Below are 24,966 nucleotides of genomic sequence, written 5' to 3' on the forward strand. Positions count from 1 at the left end.
TAAACCTGCCCTGGGGGATCCTTCTTTTCCATCAATGAACGAAATCTCCAGCAGAACGATATGACTTCCATTCGTTGTATTTTCCAAGTACGTATTAACAATTTTAAAGAAAGAAACGGAATTCCAGTCTGGGTTAATATCAAAGCTTCAATCTCTGCTCTCCCTGGACTCATCTGATAAAGTACTGTGATTCCATCAGACTGTGTCATCTACAGATAACACACAACTCTAAGTTTTGCTTCCTCTTTAGGGGAATCTAAAATACGCAACGAATACCAGTTGGGGGATTTTTTTTTTAGTGCTTCATTTTCAGCTTTACTACTATTACTAACATTGGAGAGGAAAACATCATCAAGGGAAATAACATTTTATGTTTAGCAAAATGAAAGTATTTTAGTATGGTACAACTGATACAGTACCTGCTTAGCCATTTCTTTCCTTTTTCTCTCTTTTCTCTCTTCTTCCCTCCTCTGAATCTCATGAAGGATTTCACGTTGCTGAAATAAAACATACTGCCATCAAATGCCAATCTCTGAAACCCAAACAATATATAAATCCTACAACCACAAAAAAACATTTTACATTTCTGTAATTCAAGCCCTCCTTTCCTAAAAGGCCTGAATATACAGAACCTGACAGCAAACTATAGTTAGGCCGGTTGTAGCAGGTCCTCTGCAGTGGTTGTTCCCATTTAGTAAGGTTTCAAGACTAGGGGGAGGGGCAGTGACTCCCCACTCTTCATGTTTCCATGTAGAAAGACTTTCACTACAGCATCACCCTTGGCCTCGCACTTCTCCCCACCTTGACCTATTCCCTCCTCTTTGAAGTCTGCCTGTCTATGAGAACACGCATTTGCGTCTGTCTGCCCTCGGCCACAGGGGTGTAGGGCCAACGTGGTGGAGGTGGGCTGAGCTGTCTTCAGGGCCTTGACCAGGAATGGCAATGACCCGGGCACCACCCCCACATGCTATAGACCTTGAGCGGCATTCTCTAGTTTGCTCAGTATTCAAAGCAGTATTTGGATCTCCATCCACTTAACTCCTGTATTTGTTGTTCAAGTGGATCTGAATTAAGGTTGAGAAAAATAGTGTGTTTTTGAGTCCCCTAAATTCCAGGTGTAGTGAGTTCAAGCCCCACGTGGGGCTTGCTGCTGTCAGCATAGAGCTCTCTTCAGATCCTCTGTCCTCCTCACTTTCTGCCCCTCCCCTGCTTGTGCTCTCTTCTCAGAAATAAACATTAAAAAGATTCTCTCTCTCTCCCTCTGCCTATCTCCCCTACTCATGCACTCCCTCTTTCTAAAATAAAAAAAAAACAGAAGTAACAAACAAATAGGGCCCACAAAGAGACAGGTGTTAACTTATAAGCACAGGATGAACAAAATGAAGGGGGAAAAAAAACCCCAAAACCAGCAGTAAGAACCTAAGAAAAGCAGAATAACAAACCCTAGGGGTGCCTGGGTGGCTCAGTCGGTTAAGCATGTGACTTCAGCTCAGGTCACGATCTCGCAGTTCATGGGTTCGAGCCCCACGTTGGGCTCTGAGCTGTTAGCTCAGAGCCCGGAGCCTACTTTGGATTCTGGGTCTCCCTCTGTTTCTGCCCCTCCCCCACTTGTACTCCGCCTCTCTCTCTCCCCAAAATAAACAAACATTAAAAAAAAAAAAAGAAATAGTTACATAGTAACATCTACAGGAAGAAAACTAGAAAGCCTCACCAAGAGATAAAAATAAATGAAGAAGAACATTCCTGGATAGGAAGTCTGAATATTGTCAAGACATCAATTCTTCCTAAATGAATATATAAGTCTAGTGCAGAGAGTTTGTTTTGATTTTGAGAGAACAATCCTGCAGTTCACCTGTAAGGATAAGTGGGTAAGAATGGCTTAGGAAGAAAGAAAAGCATAAATAATGGAAAATGAAGAGAGGGGGATGTGCCTTTTCAGATATTAAATTATTATAAAAGATACAGTAATTCAGAGTCTGGTAAGGAGTCCAGGAAAAAAAAACTGAACAAAATAGATAATTCACAAATAGAACTTAGTATACAGAAAGAGTTAAAGTACACTTTAAAGGAAATAATACAAATCAACTAAGAAAAAAAATGGAGGAAAAAAAATGGAGGAAAAAAAACTTAGGACGCTCATTTTTATAACCCACACCAAAATGGGTTCTAGGTAAGTTGATTAAAAGACTAAATAGAGGGGCGCCTGGGTGGCGCAGTCGGTTAAGCCTCCGACTTCAGCCAGGTCACGATCTCGCGGTCCGTGAGTTCGAGCCCCGCGTCAGGCTCTGGGCCGATGGCTCGGAGCCTGGAGCCTGTTTCCGATTCTGTGTCTCCCTCTCTCTCTGCCCCTCCCCCGTTCATGCTCTGTCTCTCTCTGTCCCAAAAATAAATAAAAAACGTTGAAAAAAAAAAAAAAAAATTTAAAAGACTAAATAGAAAAAAAACCAAAAAACACTAAGTTAAAAATCAAGGAGGAAACTTAGATACGTATTATTTTCTTTGGTGAAAGGATTTTAAAAATAACACAGGAGTGTACACACTTGTGCAAACAGATTAAAGAAAAAAATACAAATGGTTAGTGAACATAAAAAAAAATTCAATCTCTGGCTTTGGTACTCATTTGGGTAGGGGATGCTTGTTCCACAGAAGGAAGAAGAAAATTCACTAAAACTCAGTAAATTCCTAGGGCGCCTGGGTGGCTCAATCGGTTAAGCATCAACCTCAGCTCAGGTCATGATCTCCAGGTTTGTGAGTTCGAGCCCCTCCAATGGGCTCCACACTGGTGGTGCAACACCTGTTGGGATTCTCTCTCTCTCAAAATAAATAAATAACTAAAAAAAAACCACAAAAAACCCTCAGTGAATTTGTGCGCAGGTTAACAAGTTCAGAAAGACCATAAATAAAAGAAGTTTGGTTAAACAAACCTTCTTCTCTTCTCTTTAAAGATCTGGACTAGACTGAGGGTTCTAGGAGCAGCATTAACATATTGGGAGGAAATACAGACATACATATATATATATATATATATATATATATGGAGAAAACCACTCATAATATTTCTCAGTTACTCTTTGGGCCTCTTCTCATTCGAATCTAAAGTTCTTGAATCAAATGCTGAGCAAAACTTAAATAAAGATAAGTGTGTAGGCAGAGACAGAGAAAGAACCCACAGGAGCTCGCAGTGTTCTGGGCTCGGCCACCGGTAGGGACAAGGGTCTCACCTCCTGCTCCACTTTCTGCTTGGCCTCCAACAGCCTCCGCTGCTCCTCCTGAGCCCGTCTTTCCAGCATTTCTTCATGGAAAGACTTGGGAGGGGGCTTGTTATGCTCGCTGAGAAAGGACTGCACGTGGTCGGCCAGTTCAAAAATCATCACCTAAACATGCAGATGAAAATCAACCACAAATGGTAAAATGACCAGAAGACAGGGCCCAAAGGAGACTACAGAAAGTCAGGTAGGCTATCAGAGGCCCGCTTACAATGGTGACACTCACTTTGTCATGCCCCGTTCTGAATTAGGTATATATGATACAATCATGGCAGGAGAGAGTTTTGGGGCTCACCAGACCAAAAAAACTTCACTTTTCTTTTACAGTACTTTTTTACTTTATTGGCATTTTCTGTATAATAAATCTGACAAAAATATTTTTCTGTACAAACAAATCTGATAAAAGTATTTATTAACACTGCACAAAAATAAAGTACCTTCCCAACTAGAAAACCTGTCTAGATAACGATAGCTGAAAAATCATCGCCAGCTTAAAAGCCTTCATCTGTCCATACAGTGTACTGAAAACATTCTTTGGGGTACAGAGGCAAATATTTCGAGGCCTCACTCTCTCCCTGCTAGTAACAGGTCAGTAGGAGGCTGATCCATACTAAGAAAGAATTTCATTCCCACTTAGGGCAGCACTCATGGATAATACCAGAAGGAAAAATGCCCCCCTCAGACATTGTTTATGTGAGCACAGGAGCCACTTTCCCGCACCTCTAGGAGTCATAAATCACATCTAAGGTTGGTAAGCTCATAGGACAAGGGTCTCTGGGACCCCAAAGTGACCACTCCAACCCCCAGCCCAACGAGGTCAAGAATGCCAAGCTCCTTCTGCAGATGAGGACCGCCACTGAGAATTTTCTTTTTCCTCAATTACAATAAGGCAGTTTAAAAATTCTTATTTCTAAAGGGACTTGAGAGGGTCGTAATTAATAATAAAAGTTACTGTACACAAGAATACAGTCAGTTCATTTGGTGGTCACTTACCTTCCTCTTGAGGAGCAAATACAAAGACTCCACAGCTCTGGTTGGAGGAAGTTAATGCATTTTCTTTTTTTTTTTTTTTTTTAATTCTTTTTAGTATTTATTTATTTTTGAGAGAAAGAGATAGAGTGCAAGTGGGGGAGGGGCAGTGAGAGAGGGAGACACAGAATCTGAAGCAGTCTCCATGCTCTCAGCTGTCAGCACAGAGCCTGATGAGGGGCTCGAACCCACAGACTGTGAGATCATGACCTGAGCTGAAGTCAGACACTTTACCAACTGAGCCACCCAGGCACCCCAATGTATTTTCTGATTATAGCAGAAGCTGTGGCATTCACTGGATATGCTTCACTTTATAGTTAAGTCTAGAGTCTAAGTAGGATGCAAATTCTTCAAAGACAAGCTCTTTTAAGAAAAGTTGGGGAAAGTAGGCAGTTTCTGTGATGTCAATGAGAAACCAATTCTACACCAGAAAGGAGGGAAGAGTCAAGCGGTGTAGGGGTTTTCTTTTGCCAATCGATTTAATTTAGTAGCATTTTCTGTACAAACACATCAGATACGATATATAGGACTAGATGAAAATAACTACTTTCCACAGTGGCTCCTGTCCCTCTCTCCCTCTGTACCTATATGGCTGATTGTCTTGCTTCTCTCAGCACTCTGCTCAAATGTGACGTCATCAGAAGCCTCTCCTTATTTATACCAGCCACCCCACCATCACCTCACAACACCTATCTGTATTAGCCAGGGTGCTCCAGAGAAATAGAACCAATAGGATAAGGTAGGGGTGTGTGTGTGTGTGCATGTACAGAGAAAGGGACTGATTTTAAGGAATTGACTCATGCAATTACAGAGGCTGGAAAGTTGAAAATCTGTGGGGTAGACCAGCAGGCTGGAGACCCAGCAAAGAGCTGCTGTGGCAGTTGTGGTCTGACAGCCCTCTGGCAACTCCCTCCGCTTCCAGGGAGGCCAGTCTTTTTCTGTCAAAGCCCTCAAGGGACTGGATGAGGCCCACACATTATGAAGGGTGATCTGCTTAACTCAAACTCTACTAACTTAAATGTTAACCTCATCTAAAAACATACCTTCAAAGAAACACCTAGAACAACGCTTGTCCAAATATCTGGGTACCATAGGCTAGCCAAGTTGACCAAATTAACCATCATAACATCTATTAGAATACAACTGAAATAAAATATATGACAACACTGGAGCACCTGAGTGGCTCAGTCAGTTAAGGATCTGACTCTTGATTTCAGCTCACTTCATGATCTCATGGCTCCTGAGAACGAGCCCTGTGTCGGGCTCTGTGCTCACAGTGCGGAGCCTGTTTGGAATTCTCTCTCCCTCTCCCTCTCCCCTGCTTGTGTGCATTAGAACATTCTCTCTCTTAAAATAAATACATAAACTTTTTTTTTTTTTTAAACGACAACATCAAATGCTGGCAAGGATGTGGAGAAACGGGATCACTCACACATTGGTGGTGGGATGTAAAGTGGTAGAGCCAATCTGGAAAAGTTTGGCAGGTGCTTACAAATTGAACATGCCACTAACATACACCCACAAATGCACTCCTGGGCATTTATTCTAGAGAAATGAAAATTTATATTTACATAAAAACAAATTTTTTAATGAGGGGCATCTGGGTACCTCAGTCGGGTAGGCATCCAACTTCGGCTCAGGTCATGATCTCATGGTTTGTGAGTTCGGGCCCCCCCCCTTCCCCCCCCACTGGGCTGTCTGCTGTCAACACAGAGCCCACTTCAGATCCTCTGTCCCCCTGTCTCTGTGCCTCTCCAGCTCATGTGTGCTATCTCCCAAAAATAAATAAACATAAGGGGCGCCTGGGTGGCTCAGTCGGTTGAGCGTCCGACTTCAGCTCAGGTCATGGTCTCACGGTTTGTGGGTTCAAGCCCTACGTGGGGCTCTGGGCTGACAGCTCGAAGCCTAGAGCCTGCTTTGGATGCTGTGTCTCCTTCTCTCTCTGCCCCTCCCCCACTCATGCTGTCTCTCTCTGCCTCTCAAAAATAAAGAAACGTAATAAAAAAAATTTTTTTTAATAAAAAAATAAAATAAATAAACATTTAAAAAAACCCTATAGGGGCGTCTGGGTGGCTCAGTCGGTTAAGCATCTGACTTCGACTCAGGTCATGATCTCACAGTTTGTGGGTTCAAGCCCCGTGCTGTGCTGATAGCTGGAAGTCTGGAGCCTGCTTTGGATTCTGTGGCTCCCTCTCTCCGCCCCTCCCCTGCTTGTGCACACGCTCTCTCTCTCTCTCTCAAAAATAAACGTTAAAAAAAAATCCTATATATGAATCACTCAACAGCCTCATTTTTTAATACCCAAAAACTAGAAACAACTCAAATGTCTTTCACCTGGTGGATGGCTAAATCAACAGTGGTATATCTATACCATGGAATACTACTTAGTAATAAGAAATAATAACTACTGATACATGCAACAATCTGGATATGCTAGAGAATTATGCTCAGGGAAAAGAAAGCCAAGGGGCACCTGGGTGGCTCAGTGGATTAAGCAACCACTCTTGGTTTTAGCTCAGGTCACGATCTTATGGTTCATGGGACTGAGGCCCGGTTTGGGCTCTGCGCTGACATCATGGGAGACTGCTTGGGATTGCCTCTCTCTCTGCTCCTCCCAACTCCCAGTCTCTCTCTCAAAAATAAACAAACTTAAAAAAAAAAAAAAAAAAAAGGAAAGAAAGTCAGTATCGAAGAATACATACTGTATGATTCCACTTACATAACATCCCTGAAACTGAGTAAAGGGTACATGAGATCTTAGTATCATTTCTTAAAACTCCATGTGAATCTATAATTATCTCAAAGTAAAAACTGTAATTTAAGAGAAAGCCCAAGAAAGGGCATCAGAAGCAAAAATAAACAAGTGGGACCATATCAAATTCTAAAACTTTTGCACAGCAAAGGAAACCATCAACAAAATGAAAAGGCAACCTATGGAATGAGAGGAAATATTTGTACATCACCTATCTGATAGAGCTAATAGTCAAAATATATAAGCAACTCATACAACAGCAACAAAATCCCAAATACTCCAGTTAGAAAATGGACAGAGGCTCTGAATAGACATTTTTCCAAAGAAGACATCCAGAAGGCCAACAGGTACATGAAAAGGTGCTCAACATCACTAATCATCAGGGAAATGCAAGTCAAAAGTACAATGAGCTATTGCTTCACACCTGTTAGAATGGCTGTCATCAAAAAGATCAGAGATAACAAGTGATGTGGAGCAAAGGGAATCCTTGCGCACTGTTGATGGGAATGAGATTGGTTCAGCCGCTGTGGAAAACAGTGAGATCGTTTTCTCAAAAAATAAAAAGACTACCATATGTTCCAACGACCCCACTTCTGGGTACCAAAGGAAATGAAAATAGGATCTTGAAGAGATATCTGCACTCCCATGTTATTGCTGCATTATTCACAAAAGCCAAGTCATGAGAACAACCTCCATGTCTGTCAACGGATGAATAAGGATGTGGTACACATATACACACACAGGAACACTTTGTGGCCACGAGAAAGGACATCCTGCTGTTGGCAACAGGGATGGACCTTGAGGGCATTATGCTAAGTAAAATAAGTCAGACTGAGAAAGACAAATACTGGATTATCTCACTTATATGTGGAATCCAAAAAAGCCCAACTCCTAAAAACAGAGACTGGGGGTGGGAGAAGGGAAGCGATGTTGGTCAAAGGGTACAAACTTCTGGTTATACAATGAATAAGTTCTGGGGATCCAGTGTACAGCTCAGTGAATACAATTAATAATATTGTCTTATAAAAAATAAAGCAAAGATATTTTCAAAAAAATGTCACACATTACGGATCCAAGAAGCCAGAGGATTCTACAGTCGAATTTTCAATATAATTCCGCGTTATTTTTCAGTTAGACATCAGACTATTTAGAGAAAACTTTGGAATAATTCCTAGGGACTAGCTTTTTATCCAGGCTGTTCTACAATCACCTCTGTAGCTCAACAATCACTGAACATCTTGGAAACAGTACCAGGCGGGGGGAGAGGGGTGAGGGGGTCATGCTGTGACTTGCTGTGTTATAGAACATAACTGGAAAACAGTTCAGTCACTTTACCACAAGTCCAAAAGAGACACAGAGGCCTGGGGTAAGTCCTTCCTTAACTCTTCTCAGTTTTTACAGGATGGGATACTTAAGCATGAGCTGCCTAGGCTCATGTGAATATGAGTGATTTTACACAAAAGCGAGGAAAAGACAGATGATACTTGAAGGGAACTGGTCTGGGCTAAGAAACCCAGAGTAAGTCGCCTAGTCTAGCCCTCCAGAGAGATCTACCACCCAAGGGGAAGCTCATGCATATCTTCATGTGCAGAGGATTAAAAGAGAATTAATAACTAAATGGAAATGCTAAGATACAAAAGGGACGTTGAAGGAGTAGAGTATGTCGCTAATCACCAAGAAGGAAAACAATAAGCTCTTCTGATATGAAACACGGGCAGGTGGCAAGGTTTGGTCAGAAATTACTTGTCTGGGGGAATCTGAGTGGCTCAATCGGTTGAGTGTCTGACTGCAGCTCAGGTCACAATCTCATGATTTGTGAGTCGGAGCCCCGCATCGGCTGGCTACTATCAGCCTGTCAGTGCAGAGCCTGCTCCGAATTCTCTCTCCCCCTCTCTCTGCCCCTACCCTGCTTGCACTCTCCCCAAAATATATACAAAAGAAGAAAGAAAAAAAAGAAATTACTTGTCTGCAAACATTTTCCAATGTAAAGGTTCAAGTCAGTATCAAGTTATGATGACAGGTCCAAAGCGTGCACACAGTAGGGCCAGGGTCACATGGACTCTTTTCAAAATTCTGAAGCATCAATATACCATTGATACACCTCTATGAATTATCATTAATCAAAACCATAAATTAAAAAAAATACACATAACAATGTTCCTGTTTGTACCTATCAACAAGAAACAAAACATTCTTGTCAAAATTGGGTTTGAGGTGCAATGCAACGGCCTCTAAGCCAAAGAAAAGGCAGGAAGGTAAACACTAGTGAACGGGATGAGATTTCTACTGTCCTCTTACAACTCCAGTTAAACATATCTTACCTCTCCACAATGTTTTTTGGCCACTTTCTCTAGGTGGGATTTTAATAAATTAACACTCTCATTTGACAGACCTTTGGCATTCTTTAACTCTATTTCGGGGACTCTGGAAAAGAAAAAGACAAAAAGGAGTTACTCCAAAAAAGTATGGCCTCTTTGCGTTAATATTTGCTAAGTGCAACCTTGAGGCCCAGGGATTTCCTACAGGCTTCTATACCACCAGCAGCATTTCCCTTCATCTCAAAGGATTTCAACGGAATCCCAGCAACTCTGCTGACACAGTGCTTGACATGGGGTCACCTGTGGCCCCTGGGGGAGAAGCCCGCGGGGACCAGACTTACTGGGCTCCATTCTGACTTGCCCCCAACAATTACCCAGCTCTCACAGTTCACCCGCAAGAGTCCAAGTGCTCTGGGCTCATTAGTGCTCCAGCATAAAACAGGCCAAGCACAACCAGGCAAGATGAAGCCTCGGTTGGGGCACCTGGCTGGCTCAGTCAGTGGAGCACGTGACTCTTGACCTCGAGGTTGTGAGTTCGAGCCCCACGTTGGGTGTAGAGATTACGTAAAAATAAAATCTTTAAAAAAAAACCCAAAAAGCAGATGAGGACTCAGCGATCCATCCAGCATCCCCACTACATGCATGTTGTGTCACTCCTTGTGATTGCCAACAAGGTGGAAATGCTCACTCACCCACTCACATCTGAATCTACTTGTGTGTGCTCTGCAAGGATGCCCAGCACGCTCGTCTCCCTGCAGAGCACAAGCGAGACTCAACACTTTTCTGTGCGAGGTACGCAGCCGCCACTCCTCAGCTTCCCCTTGATTCCCCATCAATAGATATCCAATAACAGTTCACTGACATCAAACCGACTTTGATTTCGCTGAAGAGAAGCTGACTCTACTTCCGACCAATTATTTCTGAGTAACTGATGGGATTTTAGTTTAGCAAAGCCTTTATTATTTTACTACCTCTGCGTTCTCTCACTGCCCTGGTGTGGTAGGTTGCTACATCATTATCCCCTTGGATAGATGGAAACCTGAGAGAAAGGAGTTCATACATATGAGAACAAGAAAGGAAAGGCCATACATACAGTCCTGAGTATGGTCCATCTAACCCACAACTCTCTCACATCAAAGACTATCTGCATCCAAGACTATCTTGCAGAAAAACAAAGTTTTCCTGTACCATATCATCTCCAACAATAAGAATGCTCCCCCAAGTCAAGCCTTACATAACTTTTTTTAATTCAGCAGTCATTATATAGCAATCAATGTTAACAGAATGATGAAAAAACCCATCTATAATAATTAAACTTTAAAAATCCGCCCCCCCCCAATTTTTTTTCAGCTTTCTATGTCCTTGGCACATAATTTATAATTTTATATAGCTGAGATTATAATGTCTACTTTATGGCTCTTTTATAATCATTTCCGTGGTTTTTTTTTTCTTTTTTAGAAATCATCCCAGGGTTCCTGGGTGACTCCAATGGTTGTCTTTTTTTTTTTTTTTTTCAATGTTTTGAGAGAGAGAGAGAGAGCACAAGCAGGGAAGGGGCAGAGACAGGGGTGGGGGTGGAGGGTAGAGCAGAGAGAAAGGGGGACAGAGGATCTAAAGCAGGCACTGCACTGACAGCAGTGAGCCCTACACGGGGCTCAAACTCACAAACCATGAGTTCATGACCTGAGCCAAAGTCAGACACTCAACTGACTGGAGCCACCCAGGCACCCTGAGTGTCTGACTATTGATTTTGGCTCAGGTCATAATCTCACAGTCATGAGATCAAGCCCCCCCCCCCCCCCCGCCCCCAGTCGGACTCCATGCTGGGCATGGAACCTACTTGAGATTCTCTCCCTCTACCCTTCCCTTGCTGGCACACAGGAACACACACACTCTCTCTCTCAAAATAAAATCAATCAATAAATCATCCCAAAATATTTTTATCAATTAGACACATCAAGATTTGCCAGAATGGTCCCCTAGTGCAGTGGTTCTCAGTCAGGGGTGACTGTGTCCCCAGGGAATACCTGTCAATGTCCAAAGGCAGACAAACTCTGCATTCCTTGCCTACATACCTATTTCATTCGGCTCATCCTATGTTATATCCTTTATAGTAAGCTGGTAATTAGTTGAAAGCAAAGCCTTCCTGAGTTCTACAAGCTGTTCTAACAAATTTCCAAACCTAAGGACAGGGTTGAAGGCCATATTTACAGCTGGTTGACTGGAAATGCGGTACGTGCAACCGGGGTTTGAAGTTTTGTGGAACTGAACCCTTAACTCGTGAGGTCTGCAATAACCACAGCTAGTCTGTGGGGCACCTGGGTGGCTCAGCTGGTTAAGCATGTGACTTCAGCTCAGGTCATGATCTCACGGACCACGAGCCCAGCTTTGGGTGACTTTGTGCCCCCCAGTTCAGGAGAGCGCGAGCTCCACTTCTGGTGAGCACAAGCCCCACATCGGGTGAGCCCTGCTTCTCTCTCTCGGCCCCTTGTGGGATTCTCTCTCTTTCTCTCCTTCTCTCTGCTCCCCTACCCCCCACTCACTTGCACCCTCTGTCTCTGTCTCAAACAACGACAACAACAAAACGTGGCTAGTTCATATCAAAACTGAACCCAGCTGTCAGAAAAGACACCACCTATTTGGCGTCAGGCAAAATAAAACCTAGAGAGACACTGCCTTGTTTTTCTTTCATAAATGTAATTACCCTTTTACTAATTCATTAATTAACTTTCTAAATACCTACTATACCTACTCTAGGCGCAGTGTTAGAGGCAAAAGAGGGTTACTAGATTCAAGCAGCTCATCTTGACCTCTCTGAATTTTCTGGATAACAAATTTCCATAAATTTACCACCCACTCTGTGAGGCATTGCCTCCTTTTATTTGTCACTTTTCTCCACTGGTTCCTGCACAAGAAGCTCAAACCACAAATATCATCCAAGCCAATCTGCTTCTCCGTGTGTAATGTCTCAGGAAAGATTACACGAAATATACATATACTTCAAAAAGACAATATGGGGGTGCCTGGGTGGCTCAGCCAGTTGAGCGTCCGACTCTTGATTTCCGCTCAGGTCACAATCTGAGGGTCGTGGGATCGAGTCCTGCATTGGGCTCTGTGCTGATAGCATGGAGGCGGCTTGGGATTCTCTCTTCCTCCCTCAGCCCCTACCCCAGTTGCTCACACGCAATAGTTGACTACTAATGGCCAACGCTCTTGCTCTACCAGTGGTTCTCACCCAGAGGCAGTACCCTTTCAGGGGGAGTTTGAAAATGGTGGGGTCTTGTGGTTGTCTCACAGATTGAAGAGCACTTCTAGCATCACTGGGTAGGGCCAGGGATACAGCAAGCCCTGCATGGTGGAGACTCATCAGCAGTGCCCCTAGTAACAGAGGGACTCAAAACTCCTTTTTCCTCTAGGGAATAAAACTTCCATTAGGCCCAGAAAGCTATTGCTACTCTAAGTTTTAACACCAACCACATTTTAAAACTAAGTATACAAGGGTTCTACTGGTTCTCACACGTTTATCTTTTTCTTTTTTTAATTTATTTTTATTTTTTGGGAGAGAGAGAGTGTGTGCACGCACACACACACACATGCAAGCAGGGGAGGGGCAGAGGGAGATGGAGAGAGAGAATCCCAAGCAGGCTCCGTGCTCAGCACGGAGCCCAACACGGGGCTCGATCTCACAACTGTGAGATCACAACCTGAGCCAAAATCAAGAGTTGGACGCCTAACCAACTGAGCCACCCGGGTGCCCCATCCCTTTCTTCTAGATTGTTCCTCTTTCCAATTTAGGAAGAATTAAACAAAAATTAACACATCAGAAAAGAAGAAAAAAAGAAAGAAGAAAATTAACACATCAGAAAAAGCAAACAATTAGTCACGGAGCAAATATTAGTATCTGGAGTGACTATTCTACCACCGTAAGCAGACTTAACATGAGACAGGTTTCATAACAATGTTTACTGATGTAGCTTTGATGAAATACAGGTGACAGGGAATGAAATTTTAAGGGGAATGGAGGCAGGAAGAAGAAAATACCATTAATGTCAATCTGCTTCCATGATGTCAAAACAGAGAAGTGATGTCACATCAAAAGGTATTCATAAATGTACTCACACATCTGGATAGGTTGGTGGGCATTTGACCCTCAAATCCACTTTCACGTATACTTCTTCACCAGTTAGGCCCTGAGGGTACAGAACTAAGTTGATTTCAGGAGCCTCATTGACCTAAAAGAGAAAAAGAAAATCTTTTTTTTTTTTTCCCTGCCCCAGAGAGCAAACCATGAGCAATTAAGATAATGACCATCTAGCTCTAACGTTCAACTTTTCAAATAGTACGAGTCGTTGTACTTTTATATAGGTGTTCGGTCATCTTTTCCTAAAGTGTGGTTTAAAAACAAAACCCGTGCCAGAGAGACTGCATTTCCCCTTTCAAAGTTATCTAAGGAGTGAGCCAAACATTCCACGTAAGCTTCCATTCATTCAATAGGTGTTACTGAGCGCTGATCACATGATTATGCATGGGTACTGATCTACAGGCTAGGAGTACAGGGGTAAATTCAGACAGACATGAGCCTAACTGGCCAATACAGATAAGAAGGCAAATGAGTATTCTCAGTAGTGATGAGTGCTGTAAAGAAAACAAGGCAGGGGCACCTGGGTGGCTCAGCCCGTCAAGCATCCAGCTTTGGCTCAGGTCAGGACCTCACCGTTCTGAGTTCCAGCCTCGCATTGGGCTCTCTGCTGTCAGCACAGAGCCTGCTTCAGATCCTCTGTCCCCCCTCCCCACTGCCCCACTCCCCGCACCCCCCGCTCACTCTGTCCCTCTCCTGCTCTCTCTCTCTCAAAAATAAATCAACATTAACAAAAAAAAAAAAAAAAAAAAGAGAGAGAGAAAGAAAGAAAAGAAGGCAAAATGATAGAGTCAGACAGGTGTGCCAAGGAAGGACCTCTTGAGCAGGAAGAGTTTCAATTGGAATCTGAGTAATGAGATAATAACAAGTGAAAACCTTATCATGGAAATCTGATGGCTCTTCTAACTTGGACATGCTTCCATCCAACTGCTTTTCGCCAAATAACTAAATATTCTATTTATTGTTCTTTAACTTATTAAATGTGTTTTTTCCAAAAAAGGTCTGAGGCAGCTGATATTATCTATAATATCTATATTATCTATAATATCTATAATTATCTATAATTTCATCCCTGAGAGAAGGGACGCTGAGGGAAGAAACGTGTACTCTCCTGGTCCAGGCACTTCACCAACTGTGCCAGGTAGGCCTCATCTCCATTCTACAGAGCAAGCAGCTTGGGCTCAGGAAGTTTCCGTTTCCTGCCCACAGGTACACGGCGACAAGGCCAGATTTCAGATCCAACCTTGACTCCAAACCTGTGTCTTTCTCATTAGCTGCTCCCTTGCTAGTGCCGATCCGAGTTGCTGGGGCTGAGCCTTGACTTTGTCTTGAAACACACAAGTAGCCAGGGCAAAAAGGGAAATGTGACATTCTTTCGCACTTCCCAGAAAAGGAAAGGCATAAAAATCTTTCAGGGGCAAGAAAGCACTTAGCAACACTAAATTCTAACAGATATTTACAACACACGGCACCCCGAATTACATAATAAACAAAATTCTCATCAACCATGCGTATGAAATACATAAGGTCAGTTTTCATGAGGCTTTATCCTAATCCTTGCTAAAAGCTGCGGTAAGGCTCTGCGTGGTCCTGGAAGGGTTAAACACCCTGTGAGCCAGGAGGTCTTTTATCTATTCATTCAGCCATCGTGCCTCATCACCCACACTTATTGGGCATCGCTCTCTCAAGCACTGGTAGCACACCAAAGAGAGAAAACAGACGTGGTTCCAGCTGTCACGGAACTTGGGAACACAAATAATAAATACACAGGTTCGAGTTCGGAAAGTGCTGTTGAAGAGGTGTGATGCCCTTGAACGGTGATGGAACAGGGCACCCCAAAACACGCCACTTTGGCATAAGCATTATTTTGAGCTAAGGGTTCTTAAAAACAGAAGGTGCACGAAAGGCCCTCCAACCTTCTCTTTTCTTCCTGAAAGCAGGCGATAAAACTCTCATGTGAAACATGCCCTCCTATATTAAGAAGGAAATCTTCTCACTACCAGAGACAGAATATCGAGGCCGAGAGAATTCTGTACAAACAGAACTTGGTAAAAGGATTCTTGTCTTTCTTCAGCCTCCCCAGATTTGTTAGTTACTTTTCCACAATTCCCTCTCTTTGTTCAACCCGCCATCTAAACACTGAGGTCTGGCCACTTCTTTGGGTCTTCATTTTCCTATGGGGTTTCCTATCTACGTGTAAAAATCTGTATGCTATTCTCCTGTCGATCTGCCTCATCTCATATCAATTAAATTCTCATATCTAGCCAGAGACCCCTAAGAAGACAAAAGCAAAATCTTGTCTCCCTACACTCTAATTAGAGAACGACTGGCAGTGGATGTGAGGGAACATACTTGGACGTGGTCATCAGGAAGGCCCATCTGAGGATATCACACCTAAGGTGAGACAAGCCAGAGACGGAGCATTCCAGACAAGGGAAAGGCACGTGAAGAGGTTCAAAGTGAGCAAGAGGTTGGTGTATTCCAAAAACCAAAGGGAGGCCAGCACGCCTGGAACAGAGGAGGGATGCAGAAATCAGGTAAGCAGGTGTGATGAAGATCGGCCGGGGCACAAAGGGCCTTGTCAGCCAGGTGAAATATCGGGCAGGGTTTTTTTTTGTTTTGTTTTGTTTTGTTTTTTAACATTTATTTATTTTTGAGACAGAGAGAGACAGAGCATGAACGGGGGAGGGTCAGAGAGAGAGAGGGAGACACAGAATCTGAAACAGGCTCCAGGCTCTGAGCAGTCAGCACAGAGCCCGACGCGGGGCTCGAACTCACATACCGCGAGATCGTGACCTGAGCCGAAGTCGGACGCTTAACCGACTGAGCCACCCAGGCGCCCCTCAGGCAGGGTTTTAAGATGGGAATGATATGATCTAACATATATTTTGAAAGATCACTTTGGTGGCTGAGTAAAGAGTGAACAAGGTAGAGTAAGAGCAAGGGTCAAAAGCTACTGTAACAATTCAGCCTGTGTTGGTAGCAGAGGAGAAAGAAGGTGTATGTGAGATAAAGTGGACAAAAAGACTGGGTCTCCAGGGAGGGAAACGGAAGGAACAGGCCTTGTCCCAGATGCTCCTGAGGTGGAACAGGATGAGGACAGAGCCCATCCCCTGCTGGGGTAACACAGGCCTGTAGGTGACCTTGCCAAGAGCAGGCTCCACAGGCACCGAACGCAGGCCCTGGTGTGATGAGGGGTGAACGTGAGACTCAGTGAGTCTAGACAAGCCCTTCAGTGAGGTTTGGGTTTGGGCATTAAGTGCACAGAGAATGGGGCCACAGACAGAGGAGGATGTGAAAGCAAGGGAGGTATCTCTTGCTCCGTCTTTAAAGATGAGAGATACTAGAGCATGTGAGGATGTTGATGGGAAGGAATACTACAGAAGAACTGGAAAGAGACACAATTAGGACCTATCAGAGGGCTGACAGCCATGGATCCTGGGCACAAGAGAGACAGACAGGAGGAGGGGCCCTTCTTTAGAATGACAGAGGAACGTGAGAAGAACAAGCAGGGAGAGGCTGGTGGGTTTCCGCGGAGGAGCCTCAAAGGTTTGAGTGTGAGACTGAACTAACAAGGCTCCAGGCCTCCTAGTTCCCCTCTAACCACGGCAGACAGCCGTTCCCTGCTCTATATATTAGACAGAACTTTGCATAGGAAGCATTTAGCTAAGAGCAGCTAAGATACTTAGTTGCTAGGAAGAAAAGGAAAGATTATTGCCATGACCAGCCAGTCTTCTTCAACAGACTCACTTTTGGAGAAACTTTTTCTTATGGAAAATTTCTTTTTTTTTTTTTTTTTTTAATTTTTTTTTTAATTTTTTTTTTTTCAACGTTTATTTTATTTTTGGGACAGAGAGAGACAGAGCATGAACGGGGGAGGGACAGAGAGAGAGGGAGACACAGAATCGGAAACAGGCTCCAGGCTCCGAGCCATCAGCCCACAGCCCGACGCGGGGCTCGAACTCACGGACCGTGAGATCGTGACCTGGCTGAAGTCGGACGCTTAACCGACTGCGCCACCCAGGTGCCCCTCTTATGGAAAATTTCAAACAAGAGCTGGTAACGATACAATGAACTCCATGTGCCTACCATACAGTTTCAACAATTACCTACTGATGGCCAACCTTGTGTATCTATATGTTACCCCTACCCGCAAACACCACCTGAGATTATTTTGAAGTAAATCTTTCCAACCAGTCTTTGCTGTTACTGTTATTCATTTTCTAACAAGAATCCAGCATGGTAGGGATGTAAAAATTGAGAGAAAGGCTAGACTCAAGCAAAATTTTACCAGTGCTTTCTCCACCAGATCAAACCTTTTCAGCCTTTCTCATCTTACAGGCCACAAAGTTTGGAAAGACATTATGATCACCAACTTATCATTTTGCCAAGAGAATACTCTTTCGGGAGTGCCTGGCTGGCTCAGTCAGTGAAGCATGAGACTCTTGATGTCAGGATTAGGAGTTCAAGCCCCAAGTTGGGCATAGAGAGCTTACTCTAAAAAAAGAAAAGAAAAGAAAAGAAAAGAAAAGAAAAGAAAGAATGAAAGAAAGAAAAGAAAGAATGAAAAAAAGAAAGAATGAATGAAAGAAAGAAAGAAAGAAAGTACATTTTTGCTCCCTATTATATATTCATTTCAGAAAACAGAGAATGCTGTAGTATCAAAATTAGGAGGGGGGTCAATTTATCTTATACTAATAAATCTTCACTTAAAAAAAAGAATATGGGGCCCCTGGGTGGCTCAGTCGATTAAGCATCCAACTTTGGCTCAGGTCATGATCTCATGGTTCCTAAGTTTGAGCCCCATGTCAGGCTCTCTGCTGTCAGTGCAGAGGCTGGAACCTGCTTCAGATTCTGTGTCTCCCTCTCTGCCTCTCCCCTGATCGTGCTCTGTCTCTCTCTCTCTCAAAAATAAACAAACATCAAAAAAAATTTTTTTTCAGAATAAAAATTAAAAAAAAAAATCTTCACTTACACATTATTCTGCGTTTCATTTTCTAACTTGGCTGTTGACCAGTGAAAATTTTATTTCAGAACAAACCAGTGAGAATATTGCTCTAAGTCTGTATGACTAATAGCTTACAAGAGGCCAAAGAAATAGGTAAGAAAATGAGGGGAAATGCCACACAAATGATTTTCTTAAAGTAAAATACTCACCACCTGACAAGCCCAATGTACGATGGGCAAGTCAAGATGTTATAATGCAAGCACACCACCCAGGAGTTAACAGCAGATCTTCTGTTTTTGAAGCAACAAAATGAGAGTAGCCCTCTATAGCTTCAAGGAGCAAGAATTAGGTCAACGTAAGCAGAACTAAAATTATCAGCAAGCTGCGTACAAACAGCAAGCTGATTTACAAACGTAAACCAAAGGACAGGTCTTTCCTGGGCCCAGGGTGGAAATGAACTTCCAACACACAGACACGTACCCCATGAAGTGAGGTATCCCCGGACAGGTAAGATAGCAGATCTGGTTTAACATTCCCTTTTGTCTTCATCAAGGAAGTGAAAAGTGTATGTCAGTGTAACTAGGCCTTACAGGAAATGGTACAGAGAGCCCTTCACTGTGCACCCAGAATCACGGGAACAGGAAGCAACCTTCAGAAAAATGAGGCCGATTGGGGGATTACACAGGTTGAAGATATTCCTTACTAAAGGGAATGCTTAATAAAGCACAGTGAATCCAGTTACAGATTGCTGGCAAGCCTCAGGGGAGGAGGCCTCTGGGGCAGTACCTGAAGCACAAGGGGGAACAGCATATACAGAACACTGGGGCCTAAAGAAGTTGTAAGCACCCTGCAGACCCTCCTGGGCTGGACCAGCCATATACCATGCAGGTCTAGTAGTGTTCCCGTTATTTCCACAACAGGACACCAAGCAGAGCAGTGACAATGGCGGTGAGCCAGGTAATGCCAAAACAAACTCTGAGGAAGAGGAAGGAGTTTTGTAACAAAGTGAAGCGACTCCTGGGTGCGTAGAGGTTGCAGAGCTTTACCAGGCGCACGAGCCCAGTGACGGTGGCTTGGATGAAGGAACAGACCGAGGCCACTGAGGAATGACCTACTACTGGATGAAATCTACCAGCTTGTCTGGTTCTGACTACCAAGTAAAACTAGCTCCAAGAGCAGGGCACTGAGCTATCAAGTGTCTGTTACCCATTTTTTTTTTTTTTTTTTTTTTTTCTTCAGAGAGACAGAGCACAAGTGGGGGAAGGGCAGATAGAGAGACAGAGGGAGAATCCCAAGTAGGTTCTGCTCTGTCAGTGCAGAGCCTGACGTGGGGCTTGAACTCATGAACCGTGAGACAGGACTTGAGCCAAAATCAAGAGTCCGGTTCCCCAAGTGACTGAGCCACCCAGGCACCCCCAGGTGTCTGCTACTTTTGAGGCCTTTATCTTTGGCTCACAATTTAACTGGATCAGAATGACATTCTTCACCATAGGACATAAACTTCAGGGTATTTCCCAGCAGACTATTAATTGTTCCCCCAATATCCATTCTCTCCCTATTTCTTGGCAACAGAGCTCCTGATTTTTTAGTTGGATGCAATCCTTTGCAGCTAAGTGTGGCCATTGGGTTAATCACTGGCTAATAAGATGAAAGAACTAACACAGGCAACTTCTTCATCCCTATCTCCTTCCTGCTGACTGGAATGCAGATATGATGGTTGGAGCTCAGGCAGCCATTTTGGGCAATGAACAGAAATTTAGAAAAATCCCTAGACCCCAGACTTCTGCTTGCAGCAAACTGAATTTTGTTAAGTTTTCTTTAACATGTAGCCAAACTGAATCCTACCCAATACAGGCACATTGGGGGTGGCGGGGGGGGGGGGGGGGGGGGGGAAGAACAGTCCAGGAAAAGTGACTTTAGACATAAGAACAAACTATTTGCCAGGCTTTCCTTGAGCAAACCGGGAGGCTTCTCAACATGAAAAGAGGCTTTTAGACAAGCTATGTTTAGGATAGCAAGCATTAGTTCACATAAAAGCATTCAAGGAGTCCTGGAGCTGAACAGGGCTCCATTAAAAATGATGTAACAATCAGGATGTGCTGGGGAGGGGGTAAGGAGGGGATCCTTTGTGCATTTGAAAGATAAATGGTTATTAGAATAGTGTTGGTAAAGTTCTCTGACTTAACCTACACAAGGAAATAACAAATTCCTGGAATATTTGCAGGCAAATAAGATAAGGGATAACCAAAAAATTTTGAGAACACTAAGGAAGAGGAAAACACAATGCAGAATGTATCAGATACAAAATATATTAACTATAAAATATACATGAGAAAAAAACAATTTGTTTCAAAGATTAAAATGCAAGTGAAATGAAAGCAGCATAAAAAGTAGCAATGGAAGCAACTATAAAATAGAAGTTGTATGTGCTTCTCCTTGGGATCGTGAAGCCAGATGCTCTCCTCCACTGTTACAGAGGAGCCCACAGCCAATGCCCCCACACATCCCCTGATGCTGAGTCTGATGTGCTTTTCTCTGGGCACTTCCTAACACTCAGGGCCAACAAAATAAACTGGTTTAAGAATGTGTCCCTTTTCTCCTCATTAAGATAAAAAAAAAAAACTTCTGCACAGTGAAGAAAACAACAATCAACAAAACTAAAAGGCAACGGAGGGCATGGGAGAAGATGTTTGCAAATGACGTACCAGATAATGGGAGATGTTTGCAAATGACGTACCAGATAAAGGGCTGGTATCTAAAATAAACAAGGAACTTACCAAACTCAACACCCAAAGAACACATAATCCAGTGAAGAGATGAGCAAAACACATGAACAGACATTTTTCCAAGGAAGACATCCAGATGGCTAACAGACACATGAAAAGATGCTCAACATCAGACAGGGAAATACAAATCAAAACCACAATGAGATACCACCTCCCACCTGTCAGAATGGCTAACATTAACAGCTCAGGAAACCACAGATGTTGGCAAGGATTTGCAGAAAGGGGAACCCTCTTGCATTGCTGGTGGGAATGCAAACTGGTGCATCCGCTCTGGAAAACAGTGTGGAGGTTCCTCAAAAAATTAAAATAGAACTACCCTATGACCCAGCAATTGCACCACTAGGTATATATCCAAAGGATACAAATACGTTGATTTGAAGGGGCACATGCACCCAATGTTTATAGCAGCACTGCTGACAATAGCCAGATAATGGAAAAGAGCCCAAATGTCCATAGACTGATGAATGGTTAAAGAAGCCTGATAAGGCAGCCTGCTTGAGATTCTCTCCCTCTCTGCCCTCCCTCCTCTCAAAAATAAATAAATAAAAACTAATAAATAAATAAATAAATAAATAAAAACAAAGTCATGAAAGAATTAAAAGAAGGAGTCCCTGGATGGCTCAATTACTTAAGTGTCCGATTTCAGCTCAGGTCATGATCTAGCGGTGAGTTCAAGCCCCCCCTCAGGCTCTTTGCTGTCAGCTTGGAGCCCACTTCTTTTTTTTTTTTTTTTTTTTAAATGTTTATTTTTGAAAGAGAGAGTGAGACAGAGTGGGAGTGGGGGAGGGCCAGAGAGAGGGAGACACAGAATCGGAAGCATGGAGCCCACTTCTTATCCTGTTTCCCTCACTCTGCCTCCTCCCTCAAAAATGTTTTAAACATAAAATAGCTGACAAATGAATAAGAAAAAAAAAATACATGAGGTGCTTGGCTGGCTCAGTCAGGTGAGTGTGTGACTCTTGATCTCAGGGTTCTGAGTTCGAGCCTCACACCGGGCACAGAGACTACTAAAAAAATTAAAATAAAGTAAAATAAAATAAAATAGACAATACAGCAGGAAAAAAAAATGTTTCATCCACCTACTGGAAAAGATGAAAAAGCCTGACGTTCACAATATTGGCAAAAATGTAGGAAAACAAGGACTCTCATATACTATTGGGAGGTCCAAGGACAGAAGCAAGCTTTTGGGAGGAAACTTTGCAATGGACAGACATCAGATTATAAATAAACAGACCTTTGCTGACATGGAAAATAAACCAAAATAATTAATAGTAAACATGTAACTCTAAAGTAAATTAAATTTTAATCTAGTAGTATCTGATCTTTAGTATATAAAATAATTTTTAGCGTTCACTCCCAAAATGTTTATAAATGATATACATATGCTCGTAAACTGAAATCTACATAATAACACATCCCCCCAAAAAGTTCAAGAAACCCGAAACTTATTCAGGTCAATAAATTCTGATCTGAATTTATTGGCAGCAAAATCGGCAGCAAATTGGCAGCCTGACATGATGAGGCTATTAAAAGCCTTTATTGATCCCAGTCAGTGTGAATAGCTGAACATTCACATTTCATGGTGTTTAATTCTGGATGCTGCCCCCCGCCAGCCCCCACGCCAAGGTATGGAATGTGCACACAGGGACGTGAACACAAACACTTCTGAATTTTTAAAACTAACAACAGATCGCTAGCGATTTCGAGAAAGGATTGTGGACCTGCGTAACCACTCCCTGAAGACTGGCAAACAGCAGGTGATAATAAGTACTTGTTGAATGACTACACTTCTGCTTCTGGTTAATGGCCATCAGTTATTTGCCTGCAAGGCCTATGAAAGTATAGAGGCTATTCACCCTGGGCCAGGAGCCACAGACAGCTATCTGAATTCTTCTACCAGCCTTTCATTGCTTTTGTTAATCTTCTTTCTTGTTACAAAGACCACCAACTGTAAATTCTGGGATTACTGATATCCCCACGTACAGCAGCACCTTTTCCTTTCATTTTTCTGCAGCCTTAGAACTTGATAATTAAGCATGTATAAGTAAATAAAATAGCTTGGAAGGGAAGTCTTACAGGCTTTGCCTGGAGTACAGCGGGTACACCTTGTAACTCCCATTTCGGCTGTTTAACGGGCCTATGTCCTGATTCTCAGTGTTTAGAAAGAGAAGTTACCAGATCGCCAGAAAGTTATGTTTTTATTTTAGTATAAGGGGGATATTTACCTTTTTTACTACTTCAGGTTAAAAAAAAAACTCTTGAAATTTAAGCACTAGAAAAGTAAGGTCCCTGGGGTGCCTGGGTGGCTCAGTTGGTTAAGCATCTGATTTCGGCTCAGGTCATGATCTCAGGGTTCGTTTGAGTCTGAGCCTACACCAGGCTTGCAGATGTCAGCAGAGCCTGCTTGGGATCCTCTGTCCCCCCTCTCTGCCCCTCTCCCATTCACACCTGTGCTCGAGGCACTCTCTCTTTCTCTCCCAAAAATAAACAAACATTTAAAAAAGAAAAAAAGAAAAGTACGCTCTCTGAGGACCGGAGGTTTGATCTGTTTTGCCCTGGGCTGTTTCCCTGATGGCTGGAATAATAAATATTTAATGAAGGAAGAAGCCCTTGGAAGAGAGAGGGAGGTTTGCCTCTGAAAGCTACAAAGAAGATCCTGTTTGTTGAGGAAATCCTGGAAGTGTCCATAAGACAGATGTGAAATGCAGGAATTACAGGCAGATGAAGGGAGGTCCTACTTGTTAAATGACAATACTCAGAGATAATTCTCCAAAATTGGGGGAAAAACCATCAGGGTCAACAGCGTATAATAAGCCTTTACTCCATGACAGAAAGGGAAATAATATTTTAAACCAAATGTCATTTAAAAGGTCTAACTCAGCGCACTCCTTTGCACTCTCCTTACCGCCAAGATGAATATATTCTATATACTCTCTGGTAAGTTCCTTCAAGGAAGTTCCTCCACCTCCGAAAACAGAGAGGACACCTGGGGAGTACAGTGGGGTATAACACGACTTACAGTTTTGAACACAAAGGAGGGTGAGACTTAAAGAGAATTCTGACTGGGGGAATCCGTAAGGTCTGTGAAAGTCGCCCAAAGCGTTCTCAGAACAAAGTTGCAATCATCTCTATGATACGCTGTTGTATCAAACTCAAGGGCTTTCCGGGGTGGGGGCAAAGGCTGGAAGGAGGCAGAGATGTTACGGGGTGTCAGTGGAAACGAGAAGCAGTGTCAGGTAAGGGAGAGGAGTCCACCTGGAAACAAGGCTGTGAAAGAATTCGGCCCAGGTGGGGGTTCCGGAGACCAGCCAAACGACTGCGGGTGCAAGGACCAAAAGTAAGCGTGGGTGGAATCGGGAGAGACTAAACGACTGAAGAATCCCAAAAAGGGCCTGTGGCTCGGCCTCGGCAAGGCCGGGCCTGGCCTAGCCAGGGGAAGTCACAGAGAAAAAGCTGGGCCGCAACACGCCAGCACCGCCCGGGCCAGCCACGTTCCTACCGATCTGCACGCGTCCGGCCGCAGGTCCTGGAAGTCGGCGCCGTAGATGGCCTCCAGAGCCTGCAGCTCATGCTCCTGCCGCTGCGGGTAGCTCTCCGGCGGCTCGTCCGGGCCGCGCCCGGGGCCCCCACGGCCCCCAGCCATGGCGACGCGGAGGCCCAGGCCGGGCAGCCGTGCGGTGGCGGTGGTGGGCCCGGGGCGGGCTCCGGAGCTGGGCTGGGCTCTCCAGA

General features: G+C 43.6%; 1 protein-coding gene across 8 annotated transcripts in view; it reads right to left on the minus strand.

Annotated features, from left to right (window-relative positions):
* The window catches only part of EIF2AK4 (eukaryotic translation initiation factor 2 alpha kinase 4), a 98,652-nt gene extending 73,686 nt beyond the window's left edge, over nucleotides 1-24,966 (minus strand). For 2 of the 8 annotated variants that reach the window (XR_013556251.2, XM_078448490.2), the window contains exons 1-5: nucleotides 24,737-24,966; nucleotides 13,485-13,597; nucleotides 9,369-9,471; nucleotides 3,222-3,374; nucleotides 420-497 (exon numbers count right to left, since the gene is read on the minus strand). Coding sequence is in view for 7 of the 8 variants with exons in the window: in XM_078448490.2 (XP_078304616.2) it covers nucleotides 420-497; nucleotides 3,222-3,374; nucleotides 9,369-9,471; nucleotides 13,485-13,597; nucleotides 24,737-24,880 (591 nt within the window). In the remaining variant the exon portion in view is untranslated. Of the gene's footprint in view, nucleotides 1-419; nucleotides 498-3,221; nucleotides 3,375-9,368; nucleotides 9,472-10,336; nucleotides 10,405-13,484; nucleotides 13,598-15,855; nucleotides 16,012-24,736 lie in introns of those variants that run through there. The other 6 variants (XM_078448485.2, XM_078448484.2, XM_078448486.2 and 3 more) reach the window with 5 other exon arrangements.

Source organism: Panthera onca, chromosome B3 (genome assembly GCF_046562875.1).
Source record: "Panthera onca isolate mPanOnc1 chromosome B3, mPanOnc1 haplotype 2, whole genome shotgun sequence".
In the NCBI taxonomy this organism is placed as follows: Eukaryota; Metazoa; Chordata; class Mammalia; order Carnivora; family Felidae; genus Panthera; species Panthera onca.